The sequence below is a fragment of the Eschscholzia californica genome, unplaced genomic scaffold (genome assembly GCF_041429995.1).
Source record: "Eschscholzia californica isolate CP2 unplaced genomic scaffold, dmEscCali1.0.p SCAF_3, whole genome shotgun sequence".
In the NCBI taxonomy this organism is placed as follows: domain Eukaryota; kingdom Viridiplantae; phylum Streptophyta; class Magnoliopsida; order Ranunculales; family Papaveraceae; genus Eschscholzia; species Eschscholzia californica.
The window spans coordinates 61372149-61389405 of NW_028238420.1; the positions used below are offsets into that span (position 1 = coordinate 61372149).

A 17257-nucleotide genomic window follows, 5' to 3' on the forward strand; every position below is an offset into this window, starting at 1 on the left:
GGGAGTAATTTTTTGCTTAGACGAGCTTCCCACTTTATAATTTTTCTAAATTAGTGAAACCCAACTTTCAAATCTCGGATTACCACTGATTCTCCTTCTAAATAGTAGGAAATTTGTAGGTCCACCTATTTTTCCTCATTTGGGTTGTTAATTCACAATCACATATGTCTTCGCTGAAATATAATCAAATTCATACGTGCCACTGGGCCTGAAAATCTTGTCATGGTCCGAATGCTGACATGGTATGCTCATTTCTGCTCCGGCATAACGCATCATCATCACTCGGGTCTAATTTCTGCTCTGACTTACTGCCTCATCACTCGTGTCATGTTTAGGTCAGAATACTAACGTGTTTTGTTCATTTTGTGCTCTGGCATACTATATCATCACTAGGGTCACATTGAGACAAAATGATCTGACCAAGTGTCATTTTCCGACTCCCATTATTTGCCGATAGTAATGTTTGAATAGCGGTAAGAGAATTTATGCAACAATTTTTATTGTTTTATTATAGGGTTTTTTCGTCTTATAAGTGACGTAACGATACATTATAGAATGGTATTGTTTTTAAAATTAGTCTTTGTGAAGAAGGAGATTATAATGTGACTCTCCTCAGTCCTCCCCTCTCTCTCTCTCTTCCACTTCACTGTTTTGTTAAAATGGTGCCCATATAGTTTTTCTTTGAAGATGGCCTAGAAAGCACATAATGGTGGTGGTAAGGGGAGTTTTAGAGATGCCCCACGAAATAGCTAAAGGCGCACCTACAGCCACACTTTACAGTAATTCATGTGTGCGCCTTCAGAATGCACTATAACTATCTGATTTGAGCCATGAAGCCTATATCTCTTAAAACCATCTTTAGAGGTCTGAAGCCCATCTATTCTACCTCTATTTTACTTATATCTAAATTCAATAAATCCTGAATTTGCACTTTTATAAAATCAAACTTAAGACTTTTATATTGCGGAATAAATGTCCAACCACTACACCCTGAAGTAGTGGTTATGTAAAATATCCTTGTAATATAATGTCATGGACACAACACCAGCGTCCTAATTAATGGCCATGAAAACCAACCATACTGGCCAGAAAAACAAACACGGAACGCCATCAAAAAATATTTTACTTGATTTGCACTTTTTTTTAGACTGCTTAATTATATGAAAAATCCTCACGCCTCAAATACCATTTGTGAACAAGCGATTCGCTTCCAATTCAGAAACAAATACCATTTGTGAGTCAATATGCAATCAAATAAACAAAATGTTATGTTGCTTTCATTATCTAAAGGGATATAGGAAATATAGATAGGGGACAAGTCACATATCCTGTCGTGCCGACAGATGATATATGACGTGCAATCGATCAATATGTGTAATGAATCATATTGTATTAATAATTAATTAATGATAATTGTGTTAAGCACGCCTTAGACTATTTAAAATCACAAAGTATTTATATGGTAAAAGCCCTGTAATTTTTGGCACTCTTTTCTTTTACACTGTATAATTAATTAAAAACGTCATTTGATATATATAACATGGACTGATGCATCATTGTTAACAAATTTAGATCTTCAATAATAAAAACAAATAAGAGAGAAATTCTTAAGTAGGTCATGAGAAAGAACCTTCAAGCACTAGGAAATGTAAAGGTTATATGAACGATAAAATTCGTATAAGATGTACAATTATTGAACGAAAAGGTGGGAAAAAGAAGAAGAAAGATAAATAGATTAACATTCTCCAAGTTGTTGTAGAAGATAACCTTTTGTAATTTTTGGTCAGTAACGAAATAAATAATTGTTATGTTAAACATTGTTCTCATATTTCACCATCATAAAATGGTTCGGAAAATGGATAGACCATTGTAAAACACCCGTCTAAGAATTTTTTTTCAACCATTATATACTTTGATAAAGATTATAGTTTTATGACAAACCATTTTTCTAGTAACCCTTTAGTTTTATTACTTTGTTAATGCAAATTTAGCCAACTTAAATGGTTCGGAAAATGGACAGACCACAAATTGAATGTCGATGTGGTCAACTCTCATTAGACGGATCATTTCTCTCTCAACAAAGTTCCCCCAATGGGATCTGGCATTCTGGCTATAGCAACATTGGGCTTGCCGTGGGTCCAATTTTTGGGGTCATTTAGCATTTCTCTCAAAAAGGAAGTAGTTCGATAGGTGGAATAGTAGTTGGTTTTAGGGAGAAAGATTGGTTGGTTTGTTCAACTTAATTAGAACTTGCAAGCACGTCTCTGTTGAGTCCTTTGACTAAATAGTTTTATGTTGCCTTGGTCTTCATGATAGATTTCCTTTGCCTCGTTCCTTCTCAAAAAAAAATTTTCTACTTACTCATGGTTCTCTTACAAACCATCACACCTTATTAGTTGTTCTCCCTAATAATTATCATTTGGTTAGGTTAGTATTTTTCAAAAGTTTGTTTTGTATAATGTGAGAAATAGTTGTAGAGGTTTTTACTCGAGTAAGTTCAACAACAAATGTAAAAAAGAAACAACCATTCAAAATAATTATGATGTGAAAGCAATAAGTATGATAATTCAATATCTTTTTATATTGGCATCACTTTGAAATGATCACATGGGGAAAAATGAATTATGAATGAGTATTTGGAGTTTTGTTCCAGTATTGTGGACACATTTTAAAATTGGTGGCACAGAAATTCATATTGAGTGTAAATAAAGTAATTTTTGTGGATTTTAGGTCGTATCAATATAGTTATGCCTTTGTAATGACCAGTGTAGTCAATATTCAAAAAGAAGCGACAATATCCAAAACTCTCTCTCTCTAGAAGTCTTCAACCGTCTTCAGATCTGATCGTTCTCTCCGGCGAAGGGTCCTCCCTTCGTCGGGATTTTTTTTTCCTTTCAGTTTTAATTGTTTCTTCTATTTTCTTAGATTTATGATTAGTTGTCTTTTGATTAGATCTCTCTCTCTTCGTCTTCTTCTTTCTCTCTCTAATTGCAGACTCTCTGTGAATCACTAAATCTAGAGTTTTTTATGTTTTGATATACATATTGGTCTGGTTTAGTTTCTTGAAGAAATCTGGTTTTCTTCTTTGTTTTTTTTTTGCCCTTCAATGGAGATGGTATTGGAAGATGTTCAATCCTATATCACGTGGTTGCAGTGGTGGTGGTGGTGCAATAGGGGTTACGACAGGATCTACTGGTGGTTTTCGTGAGGGTGGGTTGGTGGTGGTGTAGGTTATGCGGTGGTGTCTGGAGATGATGATAATGATGGTGGTGGTGTTGGTGAGATGGTGGTGTTGGTGAGATGGTGGTATGGTGGTGGTGTGGTGGTGGTGGGGTTCAGTGGTGGTGTTTTGTTGAAGACAATATGAATGTGATGATGGAGAAGTGGTGGCGTCGATGTTGATGATGAAGCGACTGGTTTTCTTTGGTGGCGGCGGTGTTCCAGTGATGGTGGCGGTTTTGTCGGTGAAAAAATGCGGTTTTCCGGCGGCATTGAAGGTTTACCGGCGATGGTTATTTTAGTTTTTTTTTCAGTTATTTTTGTCGGATCTTTAGGATCCTTTTGTCAGATCTTTAGGGTCTCTTTTCTCGGATCTTTAGAATCCCAATAGTGTCTGTGTCTAGTCCAATTTCTTCCCCTTCAGGAGGCATTTGCATTTACAGGTATGTAAATAGCATGACGTATCCAGAAGAGAGATTCATTGTAATTTTATCACTTATTAATGAATATGTATCCCTTGGATTCAAAAAAAAAAAAAAAAAAAATCAAAAATCAAAACTTTCCCAAAATAAAACCTAATCCTGTTGGGTCAAGTGACACACCAACTTCCACACGTCTCTCACTTATTGGTTGCACTTGTAGATTGGGTGGACTGGGAATGAGAGAGAGAGAGAGAACGGTCAAACGCGTTGGTCAGCTCCGTTAGAAAGAGTTGACATGTTGACCGTTCCGTTAGGACGGTTAGCCGTTACAGCGACGCTATAATTTAAAAATTACAAAGAAGTAGCGAAAGTCGCGGGAATTCTCTATAAGGACTTCCATGGAGAACCCCATTGCTCTTTTATCAACAACAAAATCACAAAAATTCTTCCAATATATTCCCTAAATCTTTAATTAAACCAAAACCCTTTTTTGATTCCTCACCTATTTCCACAGGTTTTATCTTTTTCTTCTTCATGGACAAGAGATCATAATTTTCCATCAATTTTAATGCCTTTTTTAGAGACAGAAAGTTAGAGAGAGAATATAGGAAGACTCCCTTTTGACCACGACAATAAAGTTTCTTCATCTTCTACCGTTTCAGATACAATCTTCCTTAACTCTGTTTTTACTCTCTCTCTCTCTCTCTCTCTCTCTCTCTCTCTCTCTCTCTCTCTCTCTCTGAATTTTTCAGGCAATTTGGGGATGGATCAATTTAGACAGATTGGAAAAGTCCTGGGTAGTTTGAAGGCTCTCATGGTGTTTAAAGATGAAATTCAAATCAATCAAAGACAGTGTTGTTTATTGGTAGATATCTTCACTCTCGCTTTCAATGGTATAGGAGTAGAAATCAAAGAGAACCTGAAATTCCAAGAGAGAGAAACAAAATGGAAAATTCTCGAACAACCATTAAAGGAGCTTCATAGGATCTTCAAAGAAGGGGAATTATATGTTCAACAATGTCTAGAAACCAAAGATTGGTGGGCTAAAGCAATCTCACTTGGAAAAAATACAGATTGTGTAGAATTTCACATCCATAATTTGCTCTGTTGTGTTCCAATTGTAATCGAAGCAATCGAAATTGTCGGAGAAATATCAGGGACCGATCAAGACGACATCGAAAGGAGAAGACTCATATTCATGAAGAAGTATGAAAAAGAATTACATGATCCAAAAGTATTTCAATGGAAATTTGGGAAACAATATCTAGTTTCTCAGGAAATCTGCAAAAGATTAGAAACAGTTTGGAAAGAAGATAACTGGGTTCTTATTCAATCAATCACAGAGAAGAAAAAGTCAGGGTCTTTAACGAAGCAAGAAAACCGACTCGCAGATTTATTATTAAGCAACTTAAATGAAATGGATTCTTCGAATTTCAAGCTATTCCCAAGTTCAATCTTAGTAAGTTCGAAAGATTACCAGGTCAGAAGACGATTAGGAAGTGGAAGCCAGTATAAAGAGATTCAATGGTTGGGAGAAAGCTTTGCTGCTAGACACTTCTTCGGTGAAATCAAACCTTTAATTCCTGAAATATCTCATCTTTCATCTCTTGCTCATCCAAATATATCGAGCGTTCTTTGTGGTTTCTCTGATGAAGATAAGAAAGAATGTTTTATGATCACAGAGTTGATGAGCAAAGATTTAAACAGCCATATCAAAGAGATTTGTGGTCCGAGGAAACGAATTCCATTCTCTCTCCCTGTTGCAGTTGATATAATGCTTCAGATTGCTAGAGGAATGGAGTATCTGCATTCTCATAAGATCTTTCATGGAGATTTGAATCCTTCAAATGTTCTAATTAGAACAAGAAATTCCTCTTCAGAAGGATACTTACAAGCAAAAGTTACTGGATTCAATCTATCGTCAGTTAAAAACATTCCAAGAAGCAATTCGAATCAAAATGGTACACCATCGTTTATTTGGTACGCGCCAGAGGTTCTATTAGAGCAAGAACAGCCTGGTAATATATGCGCGAAAAAGTATAGTGAGAAGGCAGATGTTTATAGCTTTGGAATGATTTGTTTCGAAGTTATAACGGGTAAGGTTCCTTTTGAAGATAGTCATCTTCAAGGAGATAAAATGAGCAGGAATATAAGAACAGGAGAAAGACCACTTTTTCCCCTTTCTTCTCCGAAATACTTGACGAATTTGACCAAGAAATGTTGGCAAACTGAACCTGTTAACCGGCCGAACTTCTCATCCATTTGTCGGATTCTCCGATATATAAAACGATTTCTTGTGATGAACCCAGATCATAGTCAACCCGATACACCATTACCGCAGGTTGATTACTATGAAGTTGAGATGAATTATTCAAAGAAGTTTCATAAGCCAACACCAATATCGCAAATTCCATTTCAAATGTTTTCGTATAAAGTTTTGGAGAAAGAAAAGACTATTATGAATCTTAGAGAGAAGAGTTCAGAATCAGGAAGCGAAGGTGCCTCGGCTTGCGGAGATGATAATTTGGGTATAGTAGAAGACCCGTTCCCGACCATGATGGGAAAGAAATCTCCACCACAACCTGAATCCACAATTAAACGGACTTCATCGGCAAAGAAGTTGTCAGAGGCAAAGCAATCCAAACAACCAGGTTAGAGCTACACTATCCATTTATCTCTTCCTCATTGTACTGTTCTATTTGAAGTTTAGAATCATATCAAATCCACAGGAGAAACAGTAGTCATTACATTAAAGTTGTAGTAACAATAATTGATCAAAGTTGAATCTAAAACAGTTTTGAACAGAAATTATCAAAGCATTCACATTCATCTATTTGAGTAGTAACCTAATCTATATTGGCGTGTTTGCGATTTAACAGTGACACCAAAAGGACGAACACTAAGACCTCCACAATTGACTTCGTGCGGAAGAAGTTTAAGGATGAATTCAGAATCCCAACTACCAATGGTTAGTCCAAACAGGCGACGATCGTCAGGCCATGCTTCAGATTCTGAGATATCATAGACCTTGATAGTTTCACAACATTTCACCTACTTCAGAAAAATCTTTGATGAGGGTTCTTCAGTAGTGAACCCACAAATATGAACGCCAAGTTTTCTCTCTATTTGTAGTTCTAGTGAGGTTTTTGAGTGGCGTTGGTTGCGAGTTTGCATGACTCTATCAGTATTCTGTTTTTCGTTTTTGTGGGTTTTGTTTCTATTGGTGTACAATTTAGTTTCATGTGTAAAAGAACCCAGAAAAGTTACAGAAATCTCTGGTAAATTGCTGATATTTCATCTCTCCAAAATACAGTGATATCTGTTTTCAGTTTTAGAAAGTTCAGTGAAGTTCTATTATGTTCATCAACAAAGGAAATGTACTAAAAACAACAACTAGATACCAAGTGGAAAAAGAAGGCAGAAAAAAAGCAACTGAACCCATCATTGTTACCTCGAAACATTATTTCTTCCTCCCACCAGCCTTCGATTTCTTGTTGGTAGTCTCCTTAGCCGCTTTACCAGGAGTTTCCTTTCGCTTAAGAGGAACTGACGTGCTCACTACTGGCTTAAAGAAAGACTCCAAACGGCCTTGAGATGATTTGTTTTTGGCTGCTTTGATCTTTTCTATAGCCTTTGAGACTCGATCAGCATTGAACCCATTTTCATTCACCAGAAAGTTTATCAGTCCCTCCTCATTCGGAGCATTCCACTTGAGTTCAGGTTGCTGGTCAATGGTAGAAACTAAAGGTTCTTTAAAGAGTTTCCGAGCTTCTACATACGGCCAAGACTCTGGTATTTGGTACCTTTCTTTGTTTATGTTCTCCAGTATAGCCTCTATGGATCCATGTTGACGAATGAGCTTCAAAGCAGTTTGTCCTCCAATGCCTCGAATACTTTCGCAATAATCACAACCAGAGAGAATGCATAGATCGATAAATTGATCCATTGTGAGGTTTAGCTCCTCCAAAATTTTCGCAATTTCAAATTCCATCACTGGGATTTTTCTCGAGCTTGGATCCATCAAATGCCGAAGAAATTTAGGAGCTCCGAAAGTTAGTGAATCCATGTCTTCGGAAGCCACAGCGTAAACCTTTCCGCTTTTGCAAAGTGCAGCACATTCTGCCTCTGCTTCAGAAGGAGCTTCTATCACAGGCACCCCCATTAGTGTTAAGAGTTTCTTGCAGTCTTCGTTGTGTTGTTTCGTCACTTTGACTGTCCGTTTACTGAACTTTTCGATATCGTCTTTGTCTCCTGTCTCTATTGCTGATGCCAAATCCTCAGTAGCATCTGCCCTTTTAGAATACCGTTTAGCCAACTCCTGCTTCTTCAAATCTGGTGGCTTCCCGTCAAAAACATATGCGGGTTTCAATCCAGCTTCCAAAAGCCTAATTGTGCGAGAAAACATTCCTTGCAAATGACTGGTTACTTCGCCAGCTTCATTAGTGAGCATTTCTGTTCCAACTCTACCTACCACAATGAGGAACTGGTAGATGCTCATGCTAGCATCAATGGCAATCTTACGCCCAAAATAACTCTCAAATTTCTGTTCTTTCATGCATTTTGGTGCATTATCTGCTAGTAGCTTTGTTAAACCCTTAATACCCATGGACGGGAACTTTGTCTAACGAGCAGCAAACCCTAAACCCTGATCAATAGAGTTCAATCAATAAAGTTTACAGTTTTAATCAAAGAAATGGTGTATCTAAAGCATGAAGTAAAATTATGAACCCTAATCAACCATTTGAACAAATTACCTAGTAATCAAATGTTCTGAACTTGAGAAACCCTAAAAACAGAATAATTTCAACCCAACTTCAATCGACTCTCAGCTAACATGTTACTAAGGGAGGATGAAAAAAACTTTAAAACATGAACCCTAATAAACAAGTAAAAGAAGTTAACTAGTAAAGAAGTGATAAACCCTAATTTCAGATCAAAGAGAAGATTGAACAATACATACAAGAATAACCTTCTGATGATGAAGAAGTTGCAGTTCGATGTATTCAAAGACGAATCTGGTACACACCTCTTGCGTCTGGATTTACAAGGTCGATAAAAAGCTCACTCGTTCCATCCTCCTTCCAATGATAAATAACAAGGAAAGAAGACCAGACCTCTGACTGTTGCTTTTGGAGATTTTCAAGTGTTCTTTAGGGCTTCCTATTGACCCAACTGGCTTGTCGACCTTCAACTCTTTGTTCAGCCATGTATTTGGGCCTTTGGTTCTATACCTCGAATCTAGTGGGATTTTAGCCCGAGTGTGGGCATGCTAAAAAAAAAATTCAAATCTTCTTTTTGTAATTTGCAACGGGATGCAAAAGAATTTGAGATAGTTACAGTTATTTGCATTGCATTTGAGTTTTAATCAGCGAAGTTCAAATATTTGAAGTTTCAACAAATACATTAATACAACACAGGTGTGTGGACTTTTTGACCAAATAAAATTTAATTTGTCTTCGATCTTCACTAAAAAAATCTTGAAGTTGTGAAAAACAATTTTCACATTGGACTCCAAGAATCACTACACTATATGACATGAAATGATGGAAACATCATGAACACATAATATGAAAATACATCATAAATTGAATAAGCACTATAACCATTATTATTTTAGACATATTGGATCGTAAAGACCGTATAATCTCTACCTTTGTTTTATTTGTGCCTTGATTACATGAAATAAATCTTGTAGCAAACTGGTTTCTTCAAGATTTGATCAAATAACCTCATGAGCTAAACAATTGTCCAACCACTGCAACAAAAGGTGCATGGTTGACTAACATTTTTTAAATACATTAGTTTTAGTTGGGTTCTCAATATTTCGTGTGAATCGGACTAGGTTTTAGTGTCCAAGTTAGGCGTTATGCATCCAACTTTAGGAACACTTTGAGTGTTCAGACGCTTACGTGGCACAAAAGTCCAAACTTTGCACACATACTCACCTTAGACACTTCTATAAATGCACTTTCGAGCACAACGACTTTTCGACTATGGGTAATTGGTAACAAAAGTTTCAATGAAAGAAAAGATGATAACTTGTTTTACCGTATATTTAATTGGTTAAGTGACTTCTGTCTTGTTTGGTTTTTCCGAGTCTAAATTTAAACTTTGAACCAATCTATTACATGTATAAGAGTATTGCATGTGTTTACTTCTCTCTAAAATTTAGACCTTAAAACAACTCTATTTATCAAGTTGAAACTTATTTTAAAAGTTGAAAATCACATAAACTGGACACAAAAACTTCAATTTGTAGGGGTTAGGAAATTTTCATGGCCTTAAAAGTACTTATTATCAGTAATATCTATGCCCTTGTAATGAATGAAATAGTCATTCGTAAAAAAAAAAAATTAAACCTTTTGTGGTTCAGTCTTTTCAGTTAACTTATCGTCTATTTAGTCCTTCCTTTTACTTGCTTTTTGTACTCGGAACTACTAGTCAATTTATCTATGAAAGTTCAAATGTGATAAAAAAAAAATTAAACCTTGAATGGAAAGAAAAATATATTAAAAATTCATAAAAACGTATCACTAGTCAACTTGTAGTTGATGTAGTAGCTAGGAAAGCTTTTACCTTCTTTAAAAATTATCTGTGGCTGAAAATGTAATTCTTGATTTCCTAAGACAATAATCTATAACGGATTGCAGTTTTGCTAATCAATAAAAACATAATTTCCGGGGAATGTATGGAAAAAAAGTAATAGAAGAACGATATGCAACAAAAAAAATTATATTGTGTATGGATGAATTATTGGCATAGTAAAGGGGTATTTCTTTTTTTTTGTTTTATTAATTTGGTTGAATTTAATTTTGCAACAAAAAAAATGGTTGAGTTTAACCTTTTTTAAGTCACATTACTTGTCCTATGATAAATTTTTAAAGAATTAATGGAGTTGAGTATTTATCTTCAACTAATATATTTTAAATTAAAATGAATCCGACCAAGCAATAACCAAAATAACTAGGAGTTTGTCATTTCTCACGACTAAAGAAATGACTAAGCAAAAAATTAGATTCTATTGAATTTAATCAAATTAAATTTATATCAGCAACATGCCTGTTGTTTTTATAGAGTTTTGAATTCTTCTCAAGGCAATTTAATAACATAGCTAGTTTAATAAACATAACTAAATTGATTTAGAAAAACACAAGTGATCACTGATCGATCGTAAACACAACATCTTCAAGTATCAATGCCAACGGAGTGTGGAGATTGCCTACTATATATGTATGTCATTAATTCATTTTAATGTATCATAAAAGATATTTTACCAAAATAAAAGAAAAAAGAAAATAGCGGGAAAATCAAATCATTACAAGAATTTATTTTATTTTTTTAAAGTATAATTTTTTTTTTTGAGAAATCGAATACGATCTACGTTAGTTGTTACAAGACAGTGATACATCATGAAGATGTGATGAACACGATAACTGCTTAATTTAAACCATAATGAAAGAGGCCTAAAGTCCTACAACATGAAAGAGGCCTAAAGTCTGACAAATTTATTATATTATTTAATTTATATATTGTCTAAATTATATGGGATAAATCTTGATGATAAACTGCTTTCATCAAAACTCAATCTCACGACTTGATGTGCTTAAGAGGGGTGTCCAACCGTTACAGTAAAGAGATATGGGTGCTTCTAAAGGCACCGGGCCTAAAGGCTGTTAGCATCCAGAAATTTGGTTGACTCAGGTCAATGGTTTCTTACACGAGTTCTCTATAAGCACCAGTTTTTAATGTGGGTGACGTTCACCACTTCTTCCATCTTCTTCTTCCAAAACAAAAGTAATCTCAATTCATCTTCTTGTTAAACTAGAGGAATTAATTATTGGTATAGTTCCTAATCATCATCGCCAACGAGACGTTGTGGATTCTCACTGAGTTCTTGTATTGCCATTGCTCCTCCAAGTCTACTTCTATCTTCATCGTGACAACCAATAACCATTACTGCACCTCTAACCCACAGAGCAAGTAAGTAGAGCTTAACCCTTTCCTATCTTCATTAGATTTAATGATTAGGGTTGGTATTTTTTGTTTCAAAATTAGGGTTTGTTTATTCTTAGTTCCCTTTTTCATTTTTTCAGATTTAAAACACAAATATGTAGGAAGATGGAGAAGAGAGAAGAGGCTTTAATTGATCTGGCTAGTCTCCAGTGTCTAAATACAGCAATTGTTAGAAGAAACCCTATGAGAAGAGCAAGGAAAACCCCTGCTACAAATGCCCCAATTGGGATGACTCCATCTTCAAGATATCCTTCAATGTGAAGTTGTTTCTCAAAACCCTATTCATTCTCCACATTCAAATGGAGAGACTTCTGAAAACATAAGAGTTTTTCTTAGAATAAGACCCGCTTCATCTCTCTCCTCGTCTATCAATGGTTAGAACTTTTTTACTTTCTCCCTCATCATCAAGAACTTCTTCTTGTTCATTAGACAGTAAGTTCACTACAACAACTTCTTCATCAGCTGGAGATTCAACTAATTGTGATTCATCTAGACCTAGTTCTATTGCTGATCTTGAAGATGAGTTTAAGAAAATCAAGAATCTCACTTACCCATGTTCCCAAAATCAAAATCAAAACCAAAATGAAAATCAATTTCAGAATCAATCTCAGAATCAAAACCATCAAGTTAAGAAACCCAAGTATTTTTCTCTTTCTAGATTCTCCTCTGTTTTTAAAAAAGATCAAACAAAAAACAGAGACCAAACAAATCTTATTACTGATCAATCTTCAATTAATAAGACGAATTCATCATCATCAGCAAAAGAAGTTATCAGAAAGTATATCAAAAAAGTGAAACCTTTATCTGAGAAATTAGCCAATCCGTGAGTATGTGAAGAGTAACGGATTGGCTAATCCGTGACTTAATGGAAATGGGCGGACTGGTCCAGTCCGTCTTAGGGCATCATTTTTCTATCCGAAATTCTGATTGGATTTTGTGAGAGATGGATAGAGGGGTTAGGGTTAACTCTATTTGACCGGTGCCTACATAGTTGGACGGTGCTAATAGAGAAAGGAGCGGTTGGGCCTGATGCTAACAGAGATGGATGCTAACAACCTTTTGGCCCGGTGCCTTTAGAAGCACCGAAGAGATATTCATTTACAATGGATTTACTTCAACAACGTGGTTTAATCATTTTCCGTTTTTCTTTTTGTTAAGATAATCATTTTCCGTTAGAAAGTGAGAGGCCGTCGTCATCAGCCTCGCGGGAAACCACCTGAATGGCAAACCAATGTAATAATGTGAAAATGCAAGGGCAATAGTCAAGAATTTCCCTCCAAAATACCCCTATCAACTTTACAAAAGATCCAAAAAGTTCTTATTAGCAAAAGCAATTGTCTTGCTTTATTCTGCATCTTCCACTTTATCTAGATTATCTCTCTCCACTCTTTCTCTCTCTCTCTAGATATTTTCTCTCTCTCTCTCTCTCTCTCTAGACGCTTTGGTACAACAATCTACCAGTCATTTTGGTCATTAACTCATTATCAAGTTTAGATCCAAGAACCGAATTTGCAGGTTTTGTTCTAGTCTTTACTCAATTTTGTAATGTTCTTTGTGTTTTACGAACCTAAGATGATTAATTGGATAAAGTTTATTTTTTTGTCTTGATTCTCATTTTGGAAAACTTAAATCAATTAGATTAGATTCTTAGAGAAAAAAAAAATGAGATTTCGAACTTCATTTAATCTTGTTAATTGAATTCCTTTCGTCATTAATGTTTGGATCTGTGCATAATCTTCTGATTTGAGCCAATTTCAATATTAAAAGCTTCAATCTCCCATCTCATTTGAAGTTTTCTGCTTCTCTTTTCGCTTTTTAGGTCAAATATATGAAATCTGTGGTATCAAAAACCTAATTTCCAAATTTCTGATGCTCCTATTCATTTCATTGTTGAAACTTGGTTAAATTTGGATCAAAATCCTGCCTTTTCCCTTGAGTTTTAGTAGAATGACTCAGCGATGAACGATGATGAGAAGTATAATTTTGAAAATGGCGGTGAATCTTTCTGATTTCCAGCATCTTCAAAGGTGAAATTGATGATCTCATACTCTAAAAGTAAAATCTGCACTTTTTAGAAATTTGATTTTTTTTTAATTAGAAGAACTTTTCACGCCTTTTTTTTTAATTAGAACAAATCATAATCTCAAATTCAAACTGTCCTTTTTCAGTTATGCTCTTCCATGACGATTGAAACTGAACTCCTTCAAACTAATGATATCTAGGGTATTCATAACCTATGTTTAACATGGGTGAAGAAAACTCACCACATCTTTTTTAATCACAGTATTAAAAGTCAATTTAGGTGCTGTTTGTATTTGAAGTCCCAAATTAATGAGATTGTGATGGTGGGGATTACTTGTTGTTTAGCGTTAATTAAGGGTCTACAATATCGCATGGTTTTTTGACACATGGAAATTTTGATTCAGATAGATCTCTGTTTCATCTTAGATGTTCAAGAAAAAAAATAAGTTGCAATCCCTAATTTAAAAAATTAAGATGTGAATTTCAGAAATCTTATTTGTTGTTTTATCATCACTGTTTATAGTATTTTATGGAAATTTTGTTTTCTGCAAATGCAAAGTGGGAGCTGGAGATAAGCTCATTTGTGGGTTTTCTCCTTTCATCCTCTTCTTCATAAAGGTACTTCATGGTATTGTTGATGGTTTTTCTTCTTCAATTACCAAATAATTATGGCCTTTTTCTATAAATATCATTAGTATTATTGTTTATATGCAGAAATGGGAATTCATGCTTACATGATTAATTTTTTTTAGATCTTGACGATTCTGAGCATGAGAATGGGAATCCTTTGGCAATAGTGAATATGGGGAGACATCGGTGGAGAGATTCGATTAAGTCGTATTTTGGGAATTATATAGACAATGAGAAAACTAAAGAGCAGGAAAAGAATAGATCAGGTAATTCTTGTTTTCTTCCCCTGATTTGGATATCTCTGAAATGATTTTCTTCTGGTTTATGTTAGATTATCACTGAAGTAGGATTTACAGGGTACCTCTTCATTGTTAAATAACTCCATTAGTCCATTACCCACCTTCCTTAATCCTTGTATATGGATACCAATACCATACCAATCTGGTAGCCGAAAAACATATTCTTAGCCCTTTTGTATATTCAATCGAACCATACTTCAAGGAATTGTTAATTACAAGAACTGTTTGTCGCATTAACAGCTATCATCATATTTTATTGACTTTTTAGGATTGGCCTATGTGTCAATACTTTACTTTACGTTTGTCAAGGTTTTCATACTGATCAAGTTAGAATGAATCACTATAGAAGTGCTCTTTTGAGTGGACTATATCATTGAGAAGCCTTTTGTATATATATTGCAGATGTGGAGAGTAAGAAGATGAAAATAATAGACCTCATCAAAGAAGTAGAAAATGACAATGTGGTTCCACTCGAGAAAGCGGAAAGAGCGTCTGAAATTGTTAATCACGTCGAGGATATCCAACAACAATATGAATCTCTGTATTTACTTTACAATAATCTAACAGGAGAGTTACGGAGAAAAGCTCATTACAACGAAAAAGGAGATGGAGAATATTCATCTAGTTCAGACTCGGAAACCGATTATTATTCGAAGGTGAAAATAAGTGAAAGTCATAATGGAGAAACTGAAAGCCTGAAACATCAACTTGAGAATACAAATCAGGAACTGTTAGATTTAAATGCAGAGAAAGTTTCTTTGGGCATGAAGGTAGAAGAAGCAGAGAAAATCATAGAAGATCTCAGGAGGACTACTGCCGACTTGAACGAAAAATTGGGATATGCAGAAAAAGAAAAGGAAGTTTTGAGTGCAGAAAATTCGACGGCTATGATAAAGATTGAAGAAGGACAAAAAATTGTTGACGAACTCCAAATTAGAGCTGATCAATTGAAAGAAGAGAATGGAACTCTAAAACAAGAGCTTGAATCTGCAAACTACAAACTGGCTACCCTAATTTCTCTAAATAAGGTTTTAGGAGCTACCCAAGTAGAGAACAATGCCCTGACTTCGGAAAACTCAGAGCGATTACATGAGATAGAAAAGGCAGAAGCGACAATACAAGAACTCGAGAAAGATTTTAAGCAATTGAAAGAAACATTAGCAAATAGAGAAGATGAACTTTCAGTACAATGGAAGAAATATTCAGACCTCGAAACTGAAACATCATCTGAAAGAAAGGATCTAGAGGCAAAGATAGCTGATTTGAGAGAGGAGATCAATTCACTGAGTACCCAGAAAAGCGAATTTGAAAAGAAGTTAAAAGCTAAATCCGATGAATCTGATAAGTTAATAGAAGAGATCTCCCGTTTTCAACTTCAAGAAACCACCTTAAGAGAACAAATCGACAAACTGAAACACGAGCTAAATGGGTCAACGGATGCATTACAAAGGGCAACAAAGAATGAAAACAATCTACAAGAAAGACTTCAAGTTTCTGAAAATGAAAAAACAGAAGAAGCTGGTAAAAAGCGAACAAAATTCGGAGAGACTGAAATGTTGCAGAAAAAGCAAAGAGATTTACTTTCAGAGATTTCACGGTTAAAAGATGAGAATAGTAATTATGAAGTTACTCTTCGTCTACTAAACCGAAGACTTGTGGTAACAGAGCAATCACTTAATGAGAGAGAACTTAATCATCGACAAGCCGAAACCCAATTTCATAAAGAACGAAATTTACTCCTCCAAAGAATTACGCAAGTATCAGAAGAAGCTGGAATTGCTAGACGAGAACTCAGAGACACGAAAGAATGTATAGCTAAGTCATTCAACGCGTTCAATGATTTGGAAATGGCTATTCAAACTTCATTCGTCAATCAAACATCAAAAGAGAGTCGAATTTTGAGATTCTCAGAAGATCTTCAAAATGCAAGGAAATGGGTAATTGAAATGAAGAATGAGAATGAGAAGTTGAATAAGTTTATAGAAGAACTTAGAGAAAAGAAATATCAGGAAGATGGGTTGGAAAAGAAAGTTGAAGAGGAGAAGGAGAATAAGAGATTGAAGAGTAAAGTAGAAGAGTTGGAGAAGAATGTGATAGAGATGAAAGAGATAACAATTTGCAGGGAAGAAGAAAAAAGAGAAGCCATTAGGCAACTTTGCTTGTGGGTCGATTATCGTACTGAAAACTACGATCACCTTAAGCAAATGCTCATCAAAATTTCTAGTAGAGATTAATGGTTTAGGTCATTCTGTTTATTCATATATGTATATGTATGTATTATATTTTTCACTTTTTATTATATTGTGTTTTGGAATGTTAATTTTGATGGTTAGTTTGGAAGATAAGTGTGTTTTCTTCCTATCAAATAATGGCAGATGCTTATTTTTATTATAAAATAAGTAGAAAATTATCCACTTTCTATAGCATTTATAAGTGAAAGGAACACTTGCAATATGAATTTATGAAAAGTATATCTTACTGCACTTATTAAATCAGGGGGAGTCTAAAGGCGCTTCCCAAAAGTGTTGTAGGCGTCTCCCAAAAGTCTCGGGCTTAGTAGTGGCTACCGCTGGTTACACTCATTACGTATTATAGAGGCAATGCTTTGGGCCTCGAACTGGTCATTTTGGACCTTGCTTAAGATCTCGGATT

At 35.1% G+C, this 17257-nt stretch overlaps 4 protein-coding genes across 14 annotated transcripts; 3 read left to right on the forward strand and 1 right to left on the reverse strand.

Moving 5' to 3' along the window:
- Window positions 1–3971: 3971 nt before the first annotated feature.
- On the forward strand, window positions 3972–6910 carry LOC147552841 (uncharacterized). Its single transcript, XM_086669145.1, has 2 exons — window positions 3972–6292; window positions 6521–6910. Exons 1-2 carry the CDS (start codon window positions 4405–4407, stop codon window positions 6664–6666), a joined length of 2034 nt encoding a protein of 677 aa, XP_086525271.1. The 5' UTR covers window positions 3972–4404; the 3' UTR covers window positions 6667–6910.
- Window positions 6911–6940: 30 nt separating this feature from the next.
- Window positions 6941–9018, reverse strand: LOC147552842 (flap endonuclease 1). 3 transcript variants are annotated; one of them, XM_086669146.1, is made up of 2 exons: window positions 8602–9018; window positions 6941–8286 (listed from the first exon to the last, which is right to left on the reverse strand). In XM_086669146.1, exon 2 carries the CDS (start codon window positions 8245–8247, stop codon window positions 7102–7104), a length of 1146 nt encoding a protein of 381 aa, XP_086525272.1. In that variant the 5' UTR covers window positions 8248–8286; window positions 8602–9018; the 3' UTR covers window positions 6941–7101. The 3 variants fall into 3 exon arrangements, with proteins under 3 accessions (XP_086525272.1, XP_086525273.1, XP_086525274.1); XM_086669147.1 differs by having other exon boundaries at window positions 6941–8279; window positions 8602–8911; XM_086669148.1 differs by having other exon boundaries at window positions 6941–8279; window positions 8611–8862.
- A 616-nt stretch (window positions 9019–9634) lies between these two features.
- Window positions 9635–12481, forward strand: LOC147552843 (uncharacterized). Its single transcript, XM_086668660.1, has 2 exons — window positions 9635–9638; window positions 11997–12481. Exons 1-2 carry the CDS (start codon window positions 9635–9637, stop codon window positions 12479–12481), a joined length of 489 nt encoding a protein of 162 aa, XP_086524786.1.
- Window positions 12482–12962: 481 nt separating this feature from the next.
- Window positions 12963–17019, forward strand: LOC147552844 (uncharacterized). Of its 9 annotated transcripts, none has more exons than XM_086669829.1 (5): window positions 12987–13169; window positions 13598–13681; window positions 14236–14294; window positions 14429–14572; window positions 15008–17019. In XM_086669829.1, exons 4-5 carry the CDS (start codon window positions 14479–14481, stop codon window positions 16837–16839), a joined length of 1926 nt encoding a protein of 641 aa, XP_086525955.1. In that variant the 5' UTR covers window positions 12987–13169; window positions 13598–13681; window positions 14236–14294; window positions 14429–14478; the 3' UTR covers window positions 16840–17019. The 9 variants fall into 9 exon arrangements, with proteins under 9 accessions (XP_086525952.1, XP_086525960.1, XP_086525954.1 ...); XM_086669830.1 differs by having other exon boundaries at window positions 13029–13169; window positions 13601–13681; XM_086669826.1 differs by lacking the exon at window positions 13598–13681 and having other exon boundaries at window positions 12963–13169.
- Window positions 17020–17257: the final 238 nt, after the last annotated feature.

Bases quoted from the DNA above. Each gene is read 5' to 3' on its own strand.
- LOC147552842 (XM_086669146.1), bottom strand. From the start codon at position 8,247: ATGGGTATTAAGGGTTTAACAAAGCTACTAGCAGATAATGCACCAAAA.
- LOC147552844 (XM_086669826.1), top strand. From the start codon at position 14,479: ATGGGGAGACATCGGTGGAGAGATTCGATTAAGTCGTATTTTGGGAAT. The intron at 14,573-15,007 runs GTAATTCTTGTT...TATATATTGCAG, and splicing joins GCAGGAAAAGAATAGATCAG to ATGTGGAGAGTAAGAAGATG.
- LOC147552841 (XM_086669145.1), top strand. From the start codon at position 4,405: ATGGATCAATTTAGACAGATTGGAAAAGTCCTGGGTAGTTTGAAGGCT. The intron at 6,293-6,520 runs GTTAGAGCTACA...GCGATTTAACAG, and splicing joins AAAGCAATCCAAACAACCAG to TGACACCAAAAGGACGAACA.